Here is a 17763-nt window from a genome sequence, read left to right as displayed (position 1 = left end):
CAAGCAATTGTTAATTTATTTTAAATCGGATAAATAAATTTGAAATTAAAACCTTATTAAGTTGTAAAAATCGGGGTAGTGACGAAATCGCCGCTTAAGATAAGGTAAATATACTATTCTGGTATGTTGCTCCAATCGCCCCCTGGTCACACTCTAGAACACGTACTTCATTATTCTGGGAGAGAGCATCGGTTAAAACTTGGATAACACGATGACCCCGCCGCCCAAGTGACTGAGCAGGTAGCCAAGTGACCCTGGAACACAGTGGGTACGTTGCCGGCTCCCCAGGAATGCTTTAATCTTTCAAATTTGCACCACCCACTTGCAGGTTATGTTCGCTTGTGTACACTGCGAAGGGGATTCTTCGAAGAAGCAACAGGAGCGGATTGCGAGTGGGAGGCCGAACCCGCAGGTGGACAGACCGCCCCTGGAAACTGCACCAACATGATCGAGGTGCTGTGCCTGCTGCTGGGCAGGATTCTGCTGCTCCTGATCGGTGGTTACGAGTTGATTTGGCGGTTTCGAGAGCGCCTCAATGCACTGGTGGTCAGGTGGTCATATGATTATTGGCTTAGCCCAACGGCACGTGATCTTCACGAGCGGCGCGTGCTCGCAGACTGCCGCTCCCAGTTGACCAAGACGCCACAGCATCTCGTCCTGGTCATCTCACCCATGGACACCGGCGTGGATGCAGTGCTCCTGCGGAGGATCTTTAACTACGCCCTGGATGTTGGCATCAAGCATGTCAGTTTGTTTGACAGGCGTTCAAAAGACAAGGGCTATGTGGATTTGGCTGATCTCTGCGAGAATCAAGGCAGCTCATTTAAGTGGCCAAAACCTCCTACTCCGAATAGTCCCAGCAAAGTGGAGAATTCGCCCAAGAACGGACAAAAGACAAATGGTTATGTGAACGGGGCAAACGGCTCACATTCCACACAACTGCAGGTGAGTGGGCGGGAATTGATAAGGGGCGGAAAAGGTTTGGATCCAAAGAACGAAGTTCAATATGCCCTTGTATATTAAAAATGTTCTTAATGTAGTGCTACTATTTCTATTTACTTTAGGAACAGAACCAAATTATAAATTATTTTAAACGTAAATACTTTAGATTTTAACATTCAGTAGTTACTTTTCACATTGCAAATAATGCTTAGAACGAAATTATAAACTTATTTTAACTGAAAATACTTAAAATGTAAGCTTTCTAATGTTTAATTTTCATTAATTATTGGCTTTAAGTAGTACTTAAAGTTTTAGATTAAGTCTTGTGTAAATTTAAAATTATTTAAAAGACAAATTTAAGCAACTAGGTAATTTAAAATGTTTATAATATAAAAACTTGAAAAGATGGTATTATAAAAAAAAATAAAAACTTAAAAAGACCTACGTGAAGTGAGTATGTCCAAATTCAAGATAGATAGGGACAATTTAGTTAGGCATTAATAAATATGTTTTAATTAACTGCATTAAAACAAAAATGGTCTCTACCCTTTATAGTAAAACTAATAACCCTTTTGTCAAGGGTATGCCAACCGATTCCCGGAACTAATCGTTCTCTTATCATTTATTAATTGAGTTTCTTGGCTTCTCCTTCTTGCAGCTCTATCAAATCAGCGCCGCCGATGGCCATGCCCTGATCGCCGATGTCTGCCGGGAGTTGTACGAGAAAAGGGAGACGCCAATGGTGCAAAATCTACTCCAGCAAAAGCGCGAGGCACTCACGGAGCAGATCACCGAAATGCTGGACAAGCGACTCGGTTTCGTGGCCCCGGAACCGGAGTTGGGCATCATTTTTGCCCGGCAAACCTGCACCTACGGCCTGCTGCCCTGGCATGTGCGCTTCACCGAGTTCCACACGCATCCCAGTGGACGCCACTTTGACGTGGAAACATTCGCCAACATCCTGTCCAAGTACTCGCGATGCGAACAACGATGGGGCACGTAGATGGCCCTGTTTTATTGAGTGGGAAACGAAACCCTTATATTAACTAGTTACCTTAACTATACATATGTAAATTATCGCCAGGAATTCCTCTAGTTCGTAAGAATAAACCACAAAAGTGTATTGTTCGTAATAAAAGTGTATTTTGGGGCCGGGTTTAAGGTTTTAAGATCGATTTTTAACATAAATATGTACAGTTGCGATTAGGTCGATAGCACTTACAAAAAGTAATAATATAATGTAATGGATTTTTATATTTTCTTTGGATATCTTAAACTCCATTTATTTGTATACTTTTAAATGGTTTCAACAACAAGTGAAGATGTATAGATTGTTGTGCAGTGCTATTAACTTAAGCGCAACTAAATGTTTACATGTAAGTGGGCTGACTTAGACGCTATGGTTAGGAGTATTGTATTTTGTTAATTCCCAGCGAATCCCTTCTATTCCCTTTCAGGTTCAGCATGGCGCTTGGACAGCAGATTGACATCGGTCAGATACTTGTTCTTATCGGTATTATGTGGACCCGGACCCGTGGGCATTCGCTCGTGGATGACGTGGAAGGAGTTGCGCAAATCCTCGAGGGAATCGGCCAAACCCTTCTTGATGTTAGCAAACTCGCTGGACATCAGTGACAGTTTGCCCAGCAGGAAGTTGAGGTTCTCGTCCATGTCGATCATGTGCTTCTTGGTCTCCTCCACCCGGCCTGCCCAGTCCCATCATTGTGGCCAGCGTGCTGTTGATGTAGCCATCGGATGCGGACTGCATCACTCCCAGCATTTCCCTGCTCTGACTGATCTCGCCAGCCATAATCTCGATGCGGTGCCACACCTGGTTCAGCTCCGTCTCCAGCAGTCCACTGATGTTCTTGTTCGCCTCCTGTTGGGTATTCACCACCGTGCCGTCCAGCGTGGCGAAGCGCTCCTGCAGCAGCCCACTCAGCTTGGTCATCTCCTCCTCCAGCAGTTTGCCCACCCGTTGCACCACATTCAGTGTTCCAAACTCCACCTTACGCTGTGTGTCCAAAACCACCTCCGAATTGGTCATGATTATGTTGTTGAACTTGCCAAGAGCCTCCAATCCCTCGTTCAGCTTGACATTGCTCTCATTGGCCGCGGCAAAGAATTTATTGAGGATGCCCACTTCCGTGGACAGCTGGCGAACATCCGCCTGGATATTGGCCTCCGTCTGCTGCAGTCGCTCCGTGGTCTCCGTCAAGGCTGGGGTAAGCAGAAGATCAATTAGTTAGATTAAATTTAAATAAACAAGAAAGAAATAACCACTATTTTTCAAATATGACGTCATACTTAAAATTTTCCTTATAACTTCTAAAATATTGGTTCGATTTGGAAAATTTTTGGTGTATCAGTAGATATTGACCAAATGAACATAAACTGACCAATAAATAGCCTCCACCACATTTCATAGTGATATAACAGTAACAGTAAACGTAATTCTCTTTAAAGATTTAAAAAGAATCATGTTACATGTTCAAAAGAGATCATTTTTACAATCCACATAATTTTTGGAATTTTTTCAGAAAGTGATTTTTAAGGAATTCCTACCTGATTTCTGTGTGGCAGAGGACTCGCTCTTGAGCTGCGCCAAAGCGTTGAGGGTGTCGTTACTCAGCTCCTGGATGAAGGACCGATCCTTTTCGGTCAGGCCAACTGGAGCAACCGGACGCTGAACAGATTCACTCAACTCGGTCACCTTTCCACCCAGCGAATTCAAGCTACCCAAAACTTTGACCTCGAACTCATTGTTTTTGGGCGGAGCAGCAGTGGTCACGCTGGCGGAATGCTCCTGCAATTTGGCCTCGATCTGGGACAGCAATTCCGCTCCCTTGGGCAGTTCTCTCGAAATTCTGTTGGGTTTGAACAGCTGCCTTCTGGCTGCTTTCCTTCAAAGCGGCCACACTGGATGTTAGCTTTTGAATCTCCTCCAGCAACTTGGTATTGAGACGCTTCTGCTCCTCCAGGAACTCCTTCGGAATGGCTGGGGGCGCAGGGGGCGCGGCTGGAGGAGCTATTAGGTTGGCACTAACCGGTGGCCTTTTGAAACACTCGTCATTCTCCCTCATCCATTTGAACATGTGCTCCGTGGCCTGGTTGAAGCGATCCGACTGCGAGTTGTACTTCTCCTCTTGCTAGAGAATAGATGGTCAAAAATTGCATTTTGAAAATTTCTAGTATCCCAGACGAGATAAAATATTTCAGATGAATTTATAAATAACTGTGTGTTTGTAAATAAATTTACCTTAAAATTTTTTTTTAAAAATTAGGTTTAAGGCTTTTTTAAACCATGTTAATAATTCTTGAACGCATTTTTTATTTAAATCAAGCACAGAATTCTCCACTTTCTACGGAGGTTTAATAATATTATAAATCATTTGTTTTTAAATCAAAATTTACGATTTTTTTTAAATACTTAGTTTTAATCTATATTTTTCAACTTTAGCACTCTCGCTATATTCATATTAAGGTAGCGTCCCAAAAAAGAATAACTTAAATAAATTTTAGGTGTAAAACCCCTTTCTCACCGTAATCAACATGGTCTCTATTTGGCTGACCCTTTCGTCCAGCCGTCCGAAGATCCCATTGATGGGTTCCAGACTCTTCTGACCCTTTTGCAGGGATTGCAGAGCCTTCTTCAGCAATTCTCCCAAGGCTCGTTCCCGATGCTCGTGGCGCTCCAACTTATTGTCCAGTTGGTTGTAGGAGTAGATCAGCGACTGGATGGTTCCGCGCAGCTCCTCGTTTCTAGAAAAGAGTCGGGTCATAAGTACACACAGAAAACAAAATGCCCTAATTTAAAAAAAAATTCCGAGCACATAAACAATCGGAAAAACAAATAACAAAAATAGCGTTGCTTTTTTAATTTGTTTCAATATTAACAAGTAAAATCAAAAAAAAAAAATCGGAAGCTAATTTTGAAATTTTTTTATGAAGCTAATATGTACTTTGAACTTTAATAATATAATATAAAATATTTTAAAAAGGATTAAATTAAATTTGTAATTTAAAAAATAGGTTTAATAATTTTTACATTTTTAAGCATAAAAACGATGATTTTTGGTTATTTTCCTAAATTGTTAAAAAAAAATCATTGAATACTGTATATTGGAAAGTACATTTTTAAAAATTATAAACAGTTTTAATATCTTTAAAAAACTACAACAATATCAAAGGAATATTAACTTATTGTTTTCTAAATATATATGGTAGGCTCATCTTTAAGGACATTTTATATAGTAATATTTTTTCTGAGTGTAAAATAGCTTAAAATTAGATCTGCCCTAGACCATTAATCATCTAAGTTGGGGGTGGATGGAGATGCAGAATGGATGGGACCACCACCGTCCATGTGCATGTGCATGCCTATAAATATTGAGGGGATCGTGGATGTGGATATGGATATGGATGTGGATATGGATAAGTGGTGAGTGGATCTCAGGGTCAGGAACCCTGTTTCTTGATTCCAAAAGCTGTTTGTGTGAATTGCATTGATGCTGATGGCTAGAGCATAGACATATGGAGTTGGGGGGAACCATAGAACACATGCCACTCTATCACCCTTCGGAATTGGAATTACCAGCCCATTTGCATGAGAAGTGTGCAGTAAAACCATCTTCGTGCCATCCAAAGTCCGAAAATAAACAAACAAATAAGCGGAACAGAGAAAACATCTTGGTTTCCCTTTGAAGGCATTTTAGTCATTAGTGGTTTTCGATGTAAATGTGGATGTGGATGTGGATGAGGCTGCTGTGCATGGGATGCATTCATTTGGTGTCCCAGGCGCCGACTTCATTTCTCTGCACATTTCGCTAAAAACTCACAGTTTTTAAAAGGGAACACACAGCATACATAGCATATAGAATGGATAGGATAGTGCCAACCAATGTGTGACATGTGTCAAAGCCATAAAAAGGGAGTGCTAGAAATGGCAGTTCCTTTGAATTGAACAGATTGGGATTGGGGATTCCTAAAGTTTGAGCATCCAATTACAGCCCCTTTCACGAGATATGATCGCAGAGTTATTTTCCATTGAGTGCTCTCATTCAAAGTGGCGTAATTGGGCTCTTAAAACTGAGAAATTTGTAATGACCTACGAGTTTTCTTCTTTTATTATCATTTTAAATTTAAGTTTTCCTAATGAAATTCAAATGAAATTGGTTGGGAAAAAAGGGGAACAAAATTAAAATAAAAAATGCATTTTAAAATAATAATAATAATTATAATGACTAAGGGTACAAAATAAAAAAGTTGAAAGGTAATCTGGGCAGCTAAGGCTCTCACTCGTTTTGAATTTGATTAAAATAAATATCTAGAACAAATTATGAAGTATTCTTTACTGATTAAACAATATTCAAAATAAAATACGTTTTAAACTTTTCTTAGCAATATTTTACTTTTAAAAATTAATATTAACCTTTTCTACTTCTAAAGGGGAGTTTTTGCTGCGACTTTAAAATTAAAATTGATCGATCTAGTTTACTTACGAGACTGGGCCCGCAGCAATCGTCTGCCATTGAGCGATTGCAATTAGAGCTAGGAATACCAATTGAAGTGTCCGACTTCTTCCACCCATCGTATACGATATGATGGTCTATATGGGTCTGGTTCGATGCGATCTTTAATTGGTATGTATGCAAATCCGCGTAGAGATCCACTGCGTGACCTGCGGAAAAATCGAACGGATCCTGATCATTGGCTATGGAAAATGAAATTGAAAATAAAATGCAATGGCGTCGTTTGGCCATCGATTTTATAGCCTTTAAGTTAAATTATTTCCTTACGAATTACATCAGAAAATGTTTATCGCAAATAATTATTGTATAAACAAATGTAGGCAAATTGATGTGAAATATTTATGGGGGCTGCAGTGATTTGCAGCTGAAACAACTGCAAACAAAGCAAATTGGTTCCTTGTCCATTGTGCGGATATGTCTATATATATAGACATATATATATATTGTTCTTGCAGCGATAAACAAATGACGCAAAAATATCCACTGGACTGGACTGCATGTGCCAGATTTTCCTTTAAAAAGGGAAGGGGAGCAAAATAATGCAATGGGGAAATTGGGTCAGAAATTAATGAGCGTGGAATTAAAAAAAAATGCCACCGTTAATGAGTAAAAAATTGAAAATGTCTCAAGATAGACAGAAGTTGTACACGATGATAAGAAAGCTTGGGTTAAAAGGTTGACAAATACAAGAATATAAGATAGTAAAATATAATAATAAAGTTTTAATAATTAAATAATATTTGATGGGCTGTTGAATATAAACAAAACACTCACTTTTATGAAAATTTTCCTAATTAGACTTCGAATATTACTTAAAAGTCTTGCACTTGGAACACTTTAGTTTTCAAATCGGAGCACTTTATTTGGACGTCTTCACAGCTCGAGTTGAGTTCTCTGAATGATGCTGGATCTGAATGGTCGACTATTCCGAAGTAGATGTTCACTATATGTGGATCCGTATTCCTACCCGATAATGATGCTCTCTGCTCTCCGCTTTTTTCAGCTGCAAAAGAGCGTGAGACAATTCAGATGTCTTCAATAACATGTAATTAAAATCTAGAGAACCCCGGCATTGGGGTTGAAAACTAATCAAAATTCAATTTATTCTAATACAAAACCATTGAGTAGAATGCAAACAAATGACTCGGGTGATGCTCTTTGTATGCTTTGCCTTATAGATCCAAAATAATTTAATTCTTCTGGCGTCAATATTGAAATTTAATAAATTAGTGAACAAAGTTTTAGTTTTTTGGGGTCTTATTAAAGCATTTACAATATAATATCTCAGACTTTAACTAACTCATAAATATTAGCACATATTTTATTTAACATGACAAATAAATGGTTTATATTAAATATATGGTGTTAAAAGTAAATAATATGTAAATTAAAATAAGACACCTAAAAAATAAGATGGCAAGGAAAAAGGGTTAGAAAACATATGGACATATCCAATTATCTGTTTTTTATTTGCTTTATATTTTTATTAACAATATACAAAACTTGTAATAAATTGTTAAAAGTGATTAATTAAAAAGCTGTCTTTGATTTTTCAATGTAGATTTAAAATTTTTTTGTTTTGATTAAATTTTAAATTTGAATTCCCGATTGGCGCCAAATTATGGACAACCAACCATTCACAGGAGACTTGGTAGTTAAACCAATGTGAATGGCATTTCAGCTGGAGCGAAAGAAGAAGATGCATAAACAACATAATTTTGCCGGAAAAATAAATAATTTGTAAATATCAATTAGAAATGCCCACTTTAATAGCGCTGGATGCATCGCTATCGATGCTTCGTCCTGTGCCAGGACGAAATGAGCACACCTACCAATCGCTGGCCATCAAGGGGATTCAGCATTTGCTGGACAATCTCACGGCGGCCGGAAAACTGGAGCACCTTGCTCTACTCTTCTACTCGACCACATCGGAACTCAAAGTGGATTTCACCAGGGACTATGACCAAATCCGGCAGGCCGTGAAAAAAGTGGAACCCGTGGACAAGGCCTGCTTGGCCAGCATGCTCAAGGCTGTGGTTTCCATAATGTCCCCATGGGGCAACCAAAACATCCTCCAAGTGGTCATCTTTACGGATTGTGGCCTCGGATTTGGCAACACCTCCATCACTGGCTTCCTGGAAGCCTATTCCGGCAAGGATTCAGAACCGGAGTTTGCTTTCCTCAAAACCCTGGCCAACTACAACCTGAACTTCATTTGCTTGGGCCTGCATGGTGATCACTATTTCACTAGAGGATTGGCTGTGTATCAGCAGCTACTGGACAAGGTTTCACTAAAGGGTAAATTAAATTATAAGTGGGAGTAACCCCTTAACGAGTATGCAAGTTCCTAATGCTTTATTTCTCTGCCCAGGCCAGCTCTTTATGACAAAACCTGTGAAAACGCCCGAAACAGTGGAAGGAAATCCCAACCCAACCCCGAATCCCAGCCACAAAAGCGAACTAGGACGCACTACAGTTTTTGAGTTGATTGAGCGTCTGTGTGAGACGAGCTACAAATCCTCGGAGGTGACCTTAAAATGTGGCAGCTATTTCCGCATGGAGGCACCTGTTTTGCTCTGGCCACCCACGGCACCTTATGAGCAGAAATCCTCAGTTTTTGGCCGAGAACCCACCATTCGGCACATAGACCAGAAGATTGAGGTGTGTGGTTTCCTGGCCCTGTCGGATATTGGTTCGCCAGCCACTTGGAGTCGTCACTGGGTGCTGCCGAAAGTGGAGCGGGAAAAGAGTGGCGGTAGCCGAAGATCTGGCAGTTTGCCGGCAGCTGCCAAGCCACCAAAACTCAATTGGACATCAGTAATCCCAACTATGAGCTGGAGAAGCTGGAAACAGATATCAAAGACTTCTACGCCAAGGATCCAAAGGAAACCGAGGAGAGTGGCGATGACGATGTGACGATTGTCTTGAAACCAGGTCCGCAAACGGAACAGCAGAAGGAAAATTTTTGCGTCCTGCTCCATGGAGCCCTGAAAATGGAGAACATGGCCGCGTTGGTTAAAGTGGGCGACAAGTGGTATGGCTTCATATACGCCTTCACCTGATGGAAAAAAGAAATCGAATCTAATGTTGAACATACTGCCACCCGGCACCAATGTAATACCTTGGCTTGGAGATCTGGAATTGCTGGGATTTCCCGAGGATCTGGCACCCGGAGAGACAGCCAGTTTTCCGGTGCGTGCCGATCGGCGGTCTTATTCGCAGAGCAGTGTTGTATGGATTCGACAGGCCAGCCTGCAGTCAGATGTCCAGAAAGTATTGCGACACGCCAAGAAGATGCCCGATAAGACGCAGCATTTCTACAAGGAGCTGAACAGAATTCGAAGGGCTGCCTTGGCCCTGGGTTTCGTAGAGCTGCTGGAGGCATTGGCCATGCTGCTGGAGAAGGAGTGCGCACATCTCAGCCTAAATGGAGCCAGCAATGAGTGCACCCTGCAGCTGCAACATGCGGCCACGGAGCTGCGAAAGACCTCGAATAGAGACATTAAGTCCACGATTATACCGCTGCAGAAAGTGGGAGCTTCCGATGCGGGGAGCACAGCTGCCACGGCTCCTGCTCCTCCATATATGTACTAAAATATATGTTGTGTCTATTATGTACCAGTTTTTGACTTTCATTTGGAACTTACGCTGGTTATTGCAATTTAATTTTATTAAAGCTAAATTTAGCTCAATTCCTTCAATTTGTATATTTTTCAAAAGGGTTGGAAAATAATTTTAAAATGTAAAATATAACTACCATACTAGTTTTTATCTTAAGTTCTATTTTTTTTAAATAATAAATATATATTTAAATAGTAATCTAACGGTAATCTTTCTTCATTGTATGCACTGCATATTTTTGCATTTTACAGCACTTGTTGTGTTGCCTATCGTTATCGATGACAAAACTTTATTATTTTGGGCTACGAAAAATATAAACAATGGGAAGTCCGGAATTACCCACAGATCCTGGTCAAGAGGTATTCCCAACGCCAGTGGTGGATCATCCACGAAATGGCGTGGAGAGCGAGGATGATGACGATTCCGATGCCTACGATGGCTACCAACCACTGGCCTTGGAAGAGGATCTCGATGGAATACCAATGGATACCGAGGATTCGATTCCCAGGGCACCGGAGGCTCATCTGAGGAAAACGATGAGGATGTTGATTTGATGACAGCTCCAGTCACTCATGGTGACCCCAATATGCCGCCAATTGAGCCGGCGGATGTGGAAATCGAGCGACAAGTCTGGAGCGAACCCAGACCCAGGGAACTCCAAATGGAATTGGATAAAACGCGAACGGAACAGGTTAGTTTAGTTTATGGTTAGTTTATAAGATGTTCTACTAATCCCTCATCTTGCCCTTACAGATCCTCAAAGCCATGTCCACGATAACCTTGCCCAACATCACGGTACCGGATTGGGCCAAAGGAGTGCCCGAAGAGCGCTGGAAACACGAACTGCTGGACCGCATTAACAACCGCCAATCTCCAGCAGAAGCATCCTCGTCGGCGCAGAATCCACAGCATTCCAAGTCCAAGAAAGATTAGCGGGTTTATAATGTGTATTTAGAAAAAACGTTCGCTCCAATATATGTTTAATTTAGAATGATGATAAATGGGATCCTAGAATGCAGCCAGCAGGGCCTGGCCCACCGAGTTCACCTTGCTGAAGTTCTCGGCCTGCGGCGTGTTGGTCAGCTCGCGCAGCTTGTCCATCACGTAGTCCACGGAGACGACCTGGGCGACGGTCTCCTGGCCGCAGGATGTGGTGGTCAGATTGCCAATGGCCTGCATGGAACGGTAGCAGGCCTCCAGATCCGTGGCCCACTTGAGCAGCTCCACCACGCCGGCGGTGACCACATGGACAGACCTCCGCCTTGGCCGCACTTACAGTCTGGGCAATGGTCAAGTTCAAATAGAAGGTGGCCACGGCAATCTGCAGATTGGCACTGCCCGCCTTGATGCCCCCCACCAGTTCGATGATCTCCGCCAGATGGGACTCCACCTGCTGACGTCCCGTGGCGTGACTCAGGCTATTGGCCAGGCAACGCACCACCATTAGCTGACTGGCCGCCGACCCAGTCAACTGGGGGATCACAATGCCCAGGAAGTTGTGGCTATTGTTGAGGACACTAAAGACGGGCTCATTGCGCACGGCCAGGCGTAGAATATCCAGCACAGGGAAGAGCATGGCAGCTGGCCACTTAAGCAGGATAATCAGGGCTTCCAGAGAGGTCAGATCCAGCTCGGGTGTTTGCTCGGTTAGCTTGATGACAGCCAACAGGACTTCATCTCCAACTTTGCCATCAACGGGTGTGAGTTTACTATTAAACTCCCTAAAAGAAACAAAGGAATTACGATTAGAGGCTTTCAAATGTAAGTAATCTGTAATCTGTACACACTTCATTTTCTCCAGCACCTTCTTCGAATCACAAGTATCAAAGGTGCGATAGCTGCTCACGGGAAAGTGCTTGTCACCGGCACGCACAAAGTTCACATTCACATTGCTGGCTGTTGTCGAGTAGCTGGAGGCACCCGTAAAAGGATCCACATTGCCGCCACTCCCCACATTGGTGTTGCTCGAACCGGGAACGTAGCGAGAGCCTCCCGTGAACGGATCCTGATAGCCAGTGGGTGCTTGCTCCACCACCACCGCAGCACTCTGCGAATTCTTCACTATGAAGTTGGCCACCTGGTCGAGATAGGCCTGCGGCAGGTTGTTGCGATGGATGAAGGTCTGGGCCGCCTGCCAGGGATCTTCGCCCCGGTTGTAGGGCAGCTTGATTGGCGGCTCCGTATCGGAGATGTCCACATTGAACACAAAGTCGTACTCCTTGCCCTCGTGCAGTTTCTTGCCGGAGCTGGCCTGTGTGCCGCCCGACGCTCCTGTCACATCGCCCACCAGATTCCAGTTGCCTAGCTCCCAGCTGTAGCATTTCACCGAACCATCGGGATGACGCACCATCTTCGTTTGTCCCTCTCGCGTTCCATTGGACAAAAGGGCCTCCGGACCGGGTAGACTGTAAAATAGGGTTTGTTTAAGAGTTGGAAATACAGATTTCCCACAAAACTTACTCAGTTTTCTTTACCCCTCCGATTTCCTCGTTCATCTGCGACTTCCTGGTGGCCACGGCCAAGTCAAAGGCTTTGCGTATACCCTCACTCGCTTGCCGAGTTGGATCCTGGCTGAATACCCTCACTACACCGTCGCTGCAGCCGGTGACTATGTCGCCGTTCTTCAGGCAGGCCACCGACCACACCGAAATGGCGGGATGCAGGATGGGTGCGCCTAGTTCATCGCCAGTGATCACGTTCCACATGCGCAGCGTGCTATCCTCGCCGCAGGAGACCACCACTTGCTCACCTAGAGCTCGATTCCGGTCCATCGAATAGATGTAGTTGGTGTGTCCGCTTAGCTCGCGAACACACTCGCCATCTTCGTTCCAGAAACGGAGCACTGCATCATTGCCGCAGGAGAGCAGGGTGTTGGCATCCAGGCCAATGAGACCCCTCACGCAATCCGTGTGTCCCTTGAGCAGACGCAGCTTCTCGCCCTTGGCGTTCCAGTAGTAGATGTTCTTGTCCGCTCCACCGGTTACATATTTAAGCTGCTCCTTTAGAGTGGCCACTGCCCAAACGGCTGCCTCGTGGCCCTCTAGGGTTATAAAAGTCACATCACCCGCTTCGCTAATACTCCAAACCTTGGCTGTCTTATCCCAACTGCCACTGATCAGACTCCTTGCCTGCAATCCTTCCGAGAGCGTGCACACCGTGGAGCCATGGCCCTTGAGGGTCAACAAGGGCACAAAGCCATCCTGCTTGTAAATGCAAATAGTGGCATCATTGCTGGCCGTGCAGATCCACTGCTCCGTTTCCAGGTAGTAGATGTACGAGATGAAGTTCTTGTGATCCTGCAGCGTCACGCTCTCCAAGTACTCGTTTCTGCCGGGGATTTGGTTAAGGGTTTAGGATGGGGATCAAAACTAAGCGGATAACCTACCCAGTAGGCCGCCAGAGCTTGGTACTTTTGTCCCGCGAACCGGACAGAATCATCTGCCCACCATCCGGAGTGGGGCCACCCACTGCCACCGCCCGCACGTCCATGCTGTGACCCAGGAGCTCACAGCTCAGCTTGTAGTTGTCCAACGAGGGATCCATGTCTGGAGGCTTGGTATCTCCTGTTTAACCTGATTCCCAAAACTCCGCTGAAAAATTGTGTTACACTTTGTTCGCCGGCTGTCAGCGACTTTGCCATTCACTACGAACAAATTTGCACACTCAGATAGCGGTGGGACTATCGCATCCGGTTCAAGGTCAATAAACTTAGACCGATAGTATCGCAAGCAATAGTTTCTAGATTTGAAAAGCCAATTAATAGTTTGAGATGTCCTAAAAGTAAATATATTTAACATATATCAACTCGTTAAGAACATTTAAGGTAATTATGTATTATATAAAAAGGATTAGATTTGTTTCTTGCTATTTAATATTATACAGTAAATAATGCTACATATTATTTTTTTTTTTACTAATATAGTAAGATTGTTTTCAAAATTTTTTTTTATTTTTTTGCTAGTTCCACATTTAAAACTATCGATATTTAAGCATTCTATCGAAGTGTGTTTTTATCCGGTTTGCCATCTCTACGCTCAAAAGTATTGTTTTGCACTGTTTACACTTTTTGGCAAATGGGTGGAAAAAGTTATTATTGTGATTATTGTTGTTGTTTTATGAAAAACGATTTAAATGTGCGCAAACTGCACAACGATGGCATCTCCCACACAATTGCAAGAACAAATTATATGCGCCGTTATGAAGGTAAATATTTCTCCACGCTCCGTACCAAAACTTCATAATTTAAAATTTAAAAATATTTAGATCCCAAAAAGATATTGATCGAAGAACGAGCAAAAATACCATGTCAGCGATACTTTGGTGGCTACTGCAAATTCGAGCTGTTTTGCAAATACAGTCATTATAATGAAAAGGAAATACAGGAACTCGAAAAATTAGGTATGAGATTTATTGTGATCTTAAAATAAATGGGATTTTAATGATATAAACTCTTAGTTTTGGCTAAGAAGAAGACCAACTACCGAAAGAGAAAGAAATCCAATCAATGGCCCTGGAAAACTCATCCTCAGAAGGGATTACCTCCTTCTCTACAAAACATGAACTTAGCCAAGCTCAAACAAACCAATTTTGAGCTAGATTGGGGCTAATTAGACATTAAATATATACTCAGAATAAACACAGTTAATGTCAAGTATTCAATATGTTGTGTACTTTTTCCATAACTCGAGCCACTTTCAGGTTAATGCGTAATGTGCGAGCGTATTCGTAATGAAACGATTTCGGGGTTTGCCCGCTTAAGTTTTCCTCATCGGGATCGGCCAAATGTGCCAGCAGGAAATAGCAAAGGTGTTCTGTAATGACATAAGATTATAAGAATTTAGTTAAATCAATATTTGGTTACATGGAACTGTACAAATATTCATAATGATTCAAACGAACACTGCCAACTCAAAGGTTGTTCATACAATCATAGGAATATGTATGTAATTTAACATCTTTAAGTTGCAAATGTTGTACGGTTATCAACATATTATTTTCAACCTACCCTGCTCCCCTTGGACGGCATAAAAAAGGGGAGGATTGCCGCCCTTAGCCTCGGAGGCATTGAGCACATTCTGTTTATGCCGGCGGTTCTTCAACTTGGGTTTACTCAACTCCAATCTTTCGCAGGCACGATCATAGTACTTGGCAAAGGCCTTCTCATTTTCCCTTTCGTTCATATTTGGAGCCTCTAATGGTCGCCGGTACACTGCATCGCCCAATTGCCGCTCGTCAATGATATCCATGATTGCCTCCGCAATTAAAAACTGATTGTTACGCACTGCCAGATGCAAAACCGTGTAACCATCATCGTTGATCAGCAGTAGAAGATCCAGATCGATGCGACGCATCAGTAGTTTAAAGGACTCAATGCTTATGTTGTTTATCACGGCCAAATGCAGAACTGTATTTGAGTTATCATAGAGCTGATTCGTGAGGCAATTGGCCTCCAAAAGCATTGAGACAATCTCCGTGTCCGTGTCATTTTCGAGGGCAAGCTGCAGGCAATCCTCGCCAGCGTTGCTCAGTAGGTCATTGATGTCCAGGTTGGCGTGATTGCACACAAAAATCTGGCGCTTTACCCCGTGAACATCACCATGTAGTATTTCATCATGAATGGGCCTGAAAGAAAATGATATCATTATGACTGTTGCAATGATCTCATTCATTTTAATATATACTTACAGCAATCCTTCTTCGGACATTATATGAGCCTTCTTAAATTCATGGGCCATTATGCGTAATATCCGATCTTTACTAGAGCCATTTATATAGTTTTCCACGTAGTCTCCCACCACGTTGAGCACATCCATATTAATAGATATATCTGACGCGTTCGAGTTACGTCGCTGGGGAGTTGCTTTTGAAAAGCTATTAACCCTTGCATTTCTAGAGTCCTGTAAAAGATATGATTAATATAAATTTCAGAGAAAACATAGGCAGATAAGGTCGATTTTTATATGTAAGATTCTAGATTAAGGTTTCACAATTCTGACGAATATTGCTGTGGAAATTGTAGTAGTAGCCTATTATCAAGTTTCACTCCCCCTTTTATGGAAACAACACGAGTCATGTACTTTTAATTATTTTTTTCTGGGAAAAACAAATGGTTCACTATAAACAGCTTAGAATTGTATGACTGTTTCACTAAAAATTTAAGACTTTTTTACTATAAACAGCTTTAAAAACTGTTTATAAAACGAATTTAGTTGAAATTACTATTTTTTGTGAATCTTAAGAATTTACTCCCTACTATATTGTAAAAAATTAAAGTTGGTTTAAATTACTATTTTTTCTGAATGTCATCTTTAACCCTTCATTATATATGACTTTAAAGAAAAAACTGTATTTAAAGTTTTAGATTTTACTTATTTCATGTGAGCTTGATCTCTTTGAATTCACTGTCTGATTCGCCTAATTTAATCTTTTTTTAAGATTTTTTTTTTCAGTTTAATCTCTGAATACCTTAAAGTAAAGACTGTTTCCAAAGGGAGATTGGTTTAGATTACTCCTGTTTATTGAACTTAATCTTCAAGAACTTAATCCCGATCATATTGTACTTACCACAACCTCCTGTTTTCTCTTCTTGGTGACCACGGGTGTCAGTTGCTTCTCCTCCCGCTCCTGGAGCGCCATTTCAGCTGCCGATCTCTTGACCACCTGAGGCACACAGGTATTGCGCTTTCTTCCCCGTTTTTTAGGAACTTTTCCATTTGGTGCCAGCGGTGTTTCAGTGGCCTTGGAACTTGGACTAGGGCTATTTGTGGGCTCCGCTTTTGTTTCTAATGTTTCACGCTTTATGGCAGGCTTTTCCAGGCACTTTATAGACTTCAGATCGGGTTCAGATTCTGTCTGCGTGGAGGCATTTACTTTTTGGGCCCCACAAGAACATTGTTTACCTTGCGGCTGGGAGATAGCAGCGACCTTATCGCTACCACTATTGCGTCCATTAATCGCGTCGATCACCCGTTGGGTGAGGGCTTTATCGGGAATGCGCATGAGTAATTTGAAAATGTCCTCGTAGACGGGCTGGAAGGACTTCCTCTGGATGTAGGTAGTCGCTCCTATTTGAGCTGGCATCGCAATGACACGAACTGGAGCACTTGGCGGCTTGGCCAATAAAAGTTCCGATCCGCCTGTGGAAACCGACCGAATGTGCTGCGATTTCGTCAACATCACCTTCTTCATCGTGGCTGTCTGGCAATAAACTACTCGTGTGTATATACAATCTCCAAACGATAAGATAGCCTTGTTTGCGCTCGATTTTGGGGGAAGTCCTAAGTTTATATGGATCCAAAATAAAATAAGTTGGTTTTTCCCCAAGACACGCTGCACGGAATGGCACTTAGTGGCGGCACTTGGGCGTTTTTCAACACTTTCCTTGAGATGGACGATAGTCAGCTAACTAATCGAAATTTTGTATGGCTTTAATTTATAAGAATTAATTTTGTGTATAATGAGAAACAAAACTAATATAACCTTGGGGAAAAAATAAATTTTAAATTTTTTAAGCGAAATTAAAGTTGTTAAACCTATTAGTTACTTATTTTAGAAGCTATGTTAAATTTAAATTTAAATTTATTTTTTATTAATGTTTATTATTAAAAAGTAGGTGAAAAATATGTTAACCATCTATATTTAATGTTGTTTTATTTATATACATATGAAC

At 42.0% G+C, this 17763-nt stretch overlaps 7 protein-coding genes across 8 annotated transcripts; 4 read left to right on the top strand and 3 right to left on the bottom strand.

Moving 5' to 3' along the window:
• Window positions 1-141: 141 nt before the first annotated feature.
• LOC128263487 (dehydrodolichyl diphosphate synthase complex subunit NUS1) lies at window positions 142-2080 on the top strand. Of its 2 annotated transcripts, none has more exons than XM_052998562.1 (3): window positions 142-264; window positions 329-945; window positions 1601-2080. In XM_052998562.1, exons 2-3 carry the CDS (start codon window positions 445-447, stop codon window positions 1943-1945), a joined length of 846 nt encoding a protein of 281 aa, XP_052854522.1. In that variant the 5' UTR covers window positions 142-264; window positions 329-444; the 3' UTR covers window positions 1946-2080. The 2 variants fall into 2 exon arrangements, with proteins under 2 accessions (XP_052854522.1, XP_052854521.1); XM_052998561.1 differs by having other exon boundaries at window positions 142-268.
• LOC128263486 (uncharacterized) lies at window positions 2064-7403 on the bottom strand. The gene is given in 7 exon segments (XM_052998560.1): window positions 2064-2649; window positions 2651-3162; window positions 3508-3799; window positions 3801-4091; window positions 4485-4704; window positions 6444-6622; window positions 7248-7403. Coding segments are annotated over 6 exon segments (1668 nt in total). The 5' UTR covers window positions 6533-6622; window positions 7248-7403; the 3' UTR covers window positions 2064-2385.
• Window positions 7404-8160: 757 nt separating this feature from the next.
• LOC128262378 (integrator complex subunit 14) lies at window positions 8161-10091 on the top strand. The gene is given in 4 exon segments (XM_052996582.1): window positions 8161-8771; window positions 8845-9279; window positions 9282-9532; window positions 9534-10091. Coding segments are annotated over 4 exon segments (1761 nt in total). The 5' UTR covers window positions 8161-8230; the 3' UTR covers window positions 10068-10091.
• A 260-nt stretch (window positions 10092-10351) lies between these two features.
• LOC128261775 (uncharacterized) lies at window positions 10352-11095 on the top strand. The gene is given in 3 exon segments (XM_052995632.1): window positions 10352-10613; window positions 10616-10785; window positions 10848-11095. Coding segments are annotated over 3 exon segments (549 nt in total). The 5' UTR covers window positions 10352-10414; the 3' UTR covers window positions 11028-11095.
• LOC128261774 (phospholipase A-2-activating protein) lies at window positions 11024-13756 on the bottom strand. The gene is given in 5 exon segments (XM_052995631.1): window positions 11024-11342; window positions 11344-11815; window positions 11882-12499; window positions 12555-13421; window positions 13480-13756. Coding segments are annotated over 5 exon segments (2355 nt in total). The 5' UTR covers window positions 13638-13756; the 3' UTR covers window positions 11024-11102.
• A 350-nt stretch (window positions 13757-14106) lies between these two features.
• LOC128262166 (uncharacterized) lies at window positions 14107-14748 on the top strand. Its single transcript, XM_052996262.1, has 3 exons — window positions 14107-14297; window positions 14358-14492; window positions 14550-14748. Exons 1-3 carry the CDS (start codon window positions 14168-14170, stop codon window positions 14699-14701), a joined length of 417 nt encoding a protein of 138 aa, XP_052852222.1. The 5' UTR covers window positions 14107-14167; the 3' UTR covers window positions 14702-14748.
• Window positions 14485-17469, bottom strand: LOC128262165 (uncharacterized). The gene is made up of 4 exons (XM_052996261.1): window positions 16659-17469; window positions 15780-15991; window positions 15100-15716; window positions 14485-14905 (listed from the first exon to the last, which is right to left on the bottom strand). Exons 1-4 carry the CDS (start codon window positions 17280-17282, stop codon window positions 14742-14744), a joined length of 1617 nt encoding a protein of 538 aa, XP_052852221.1. The 5' UTR covers window positions 17283-17469; the 3' UTR covers window positions 14485-14741.
• Window positions 17470-17763: the final 294 nt, after the last annotated feature.

Source organism: Drosophila gunungcola, unplaced genomic scaffold (assembly GCF_025200985.1).
Source record: "Drosophila gunungcola strain Sukarami unplaced genomic scaffold, Dgunungcola_SK_2 000001F, whole genome shotgun sequence".
NCBI classification, from domain to species: Eukaryota; Metazoa; Arthropoda; class Insecta; order Diptera; family Drosophilidae; genus Drosophila; species Drosophila gunungcola.
The sequence above is the reverse complement of the archived record's forward strand: the minus strand, read 5'-3'. Positions and strand labels throughout refer to the sequence as shown.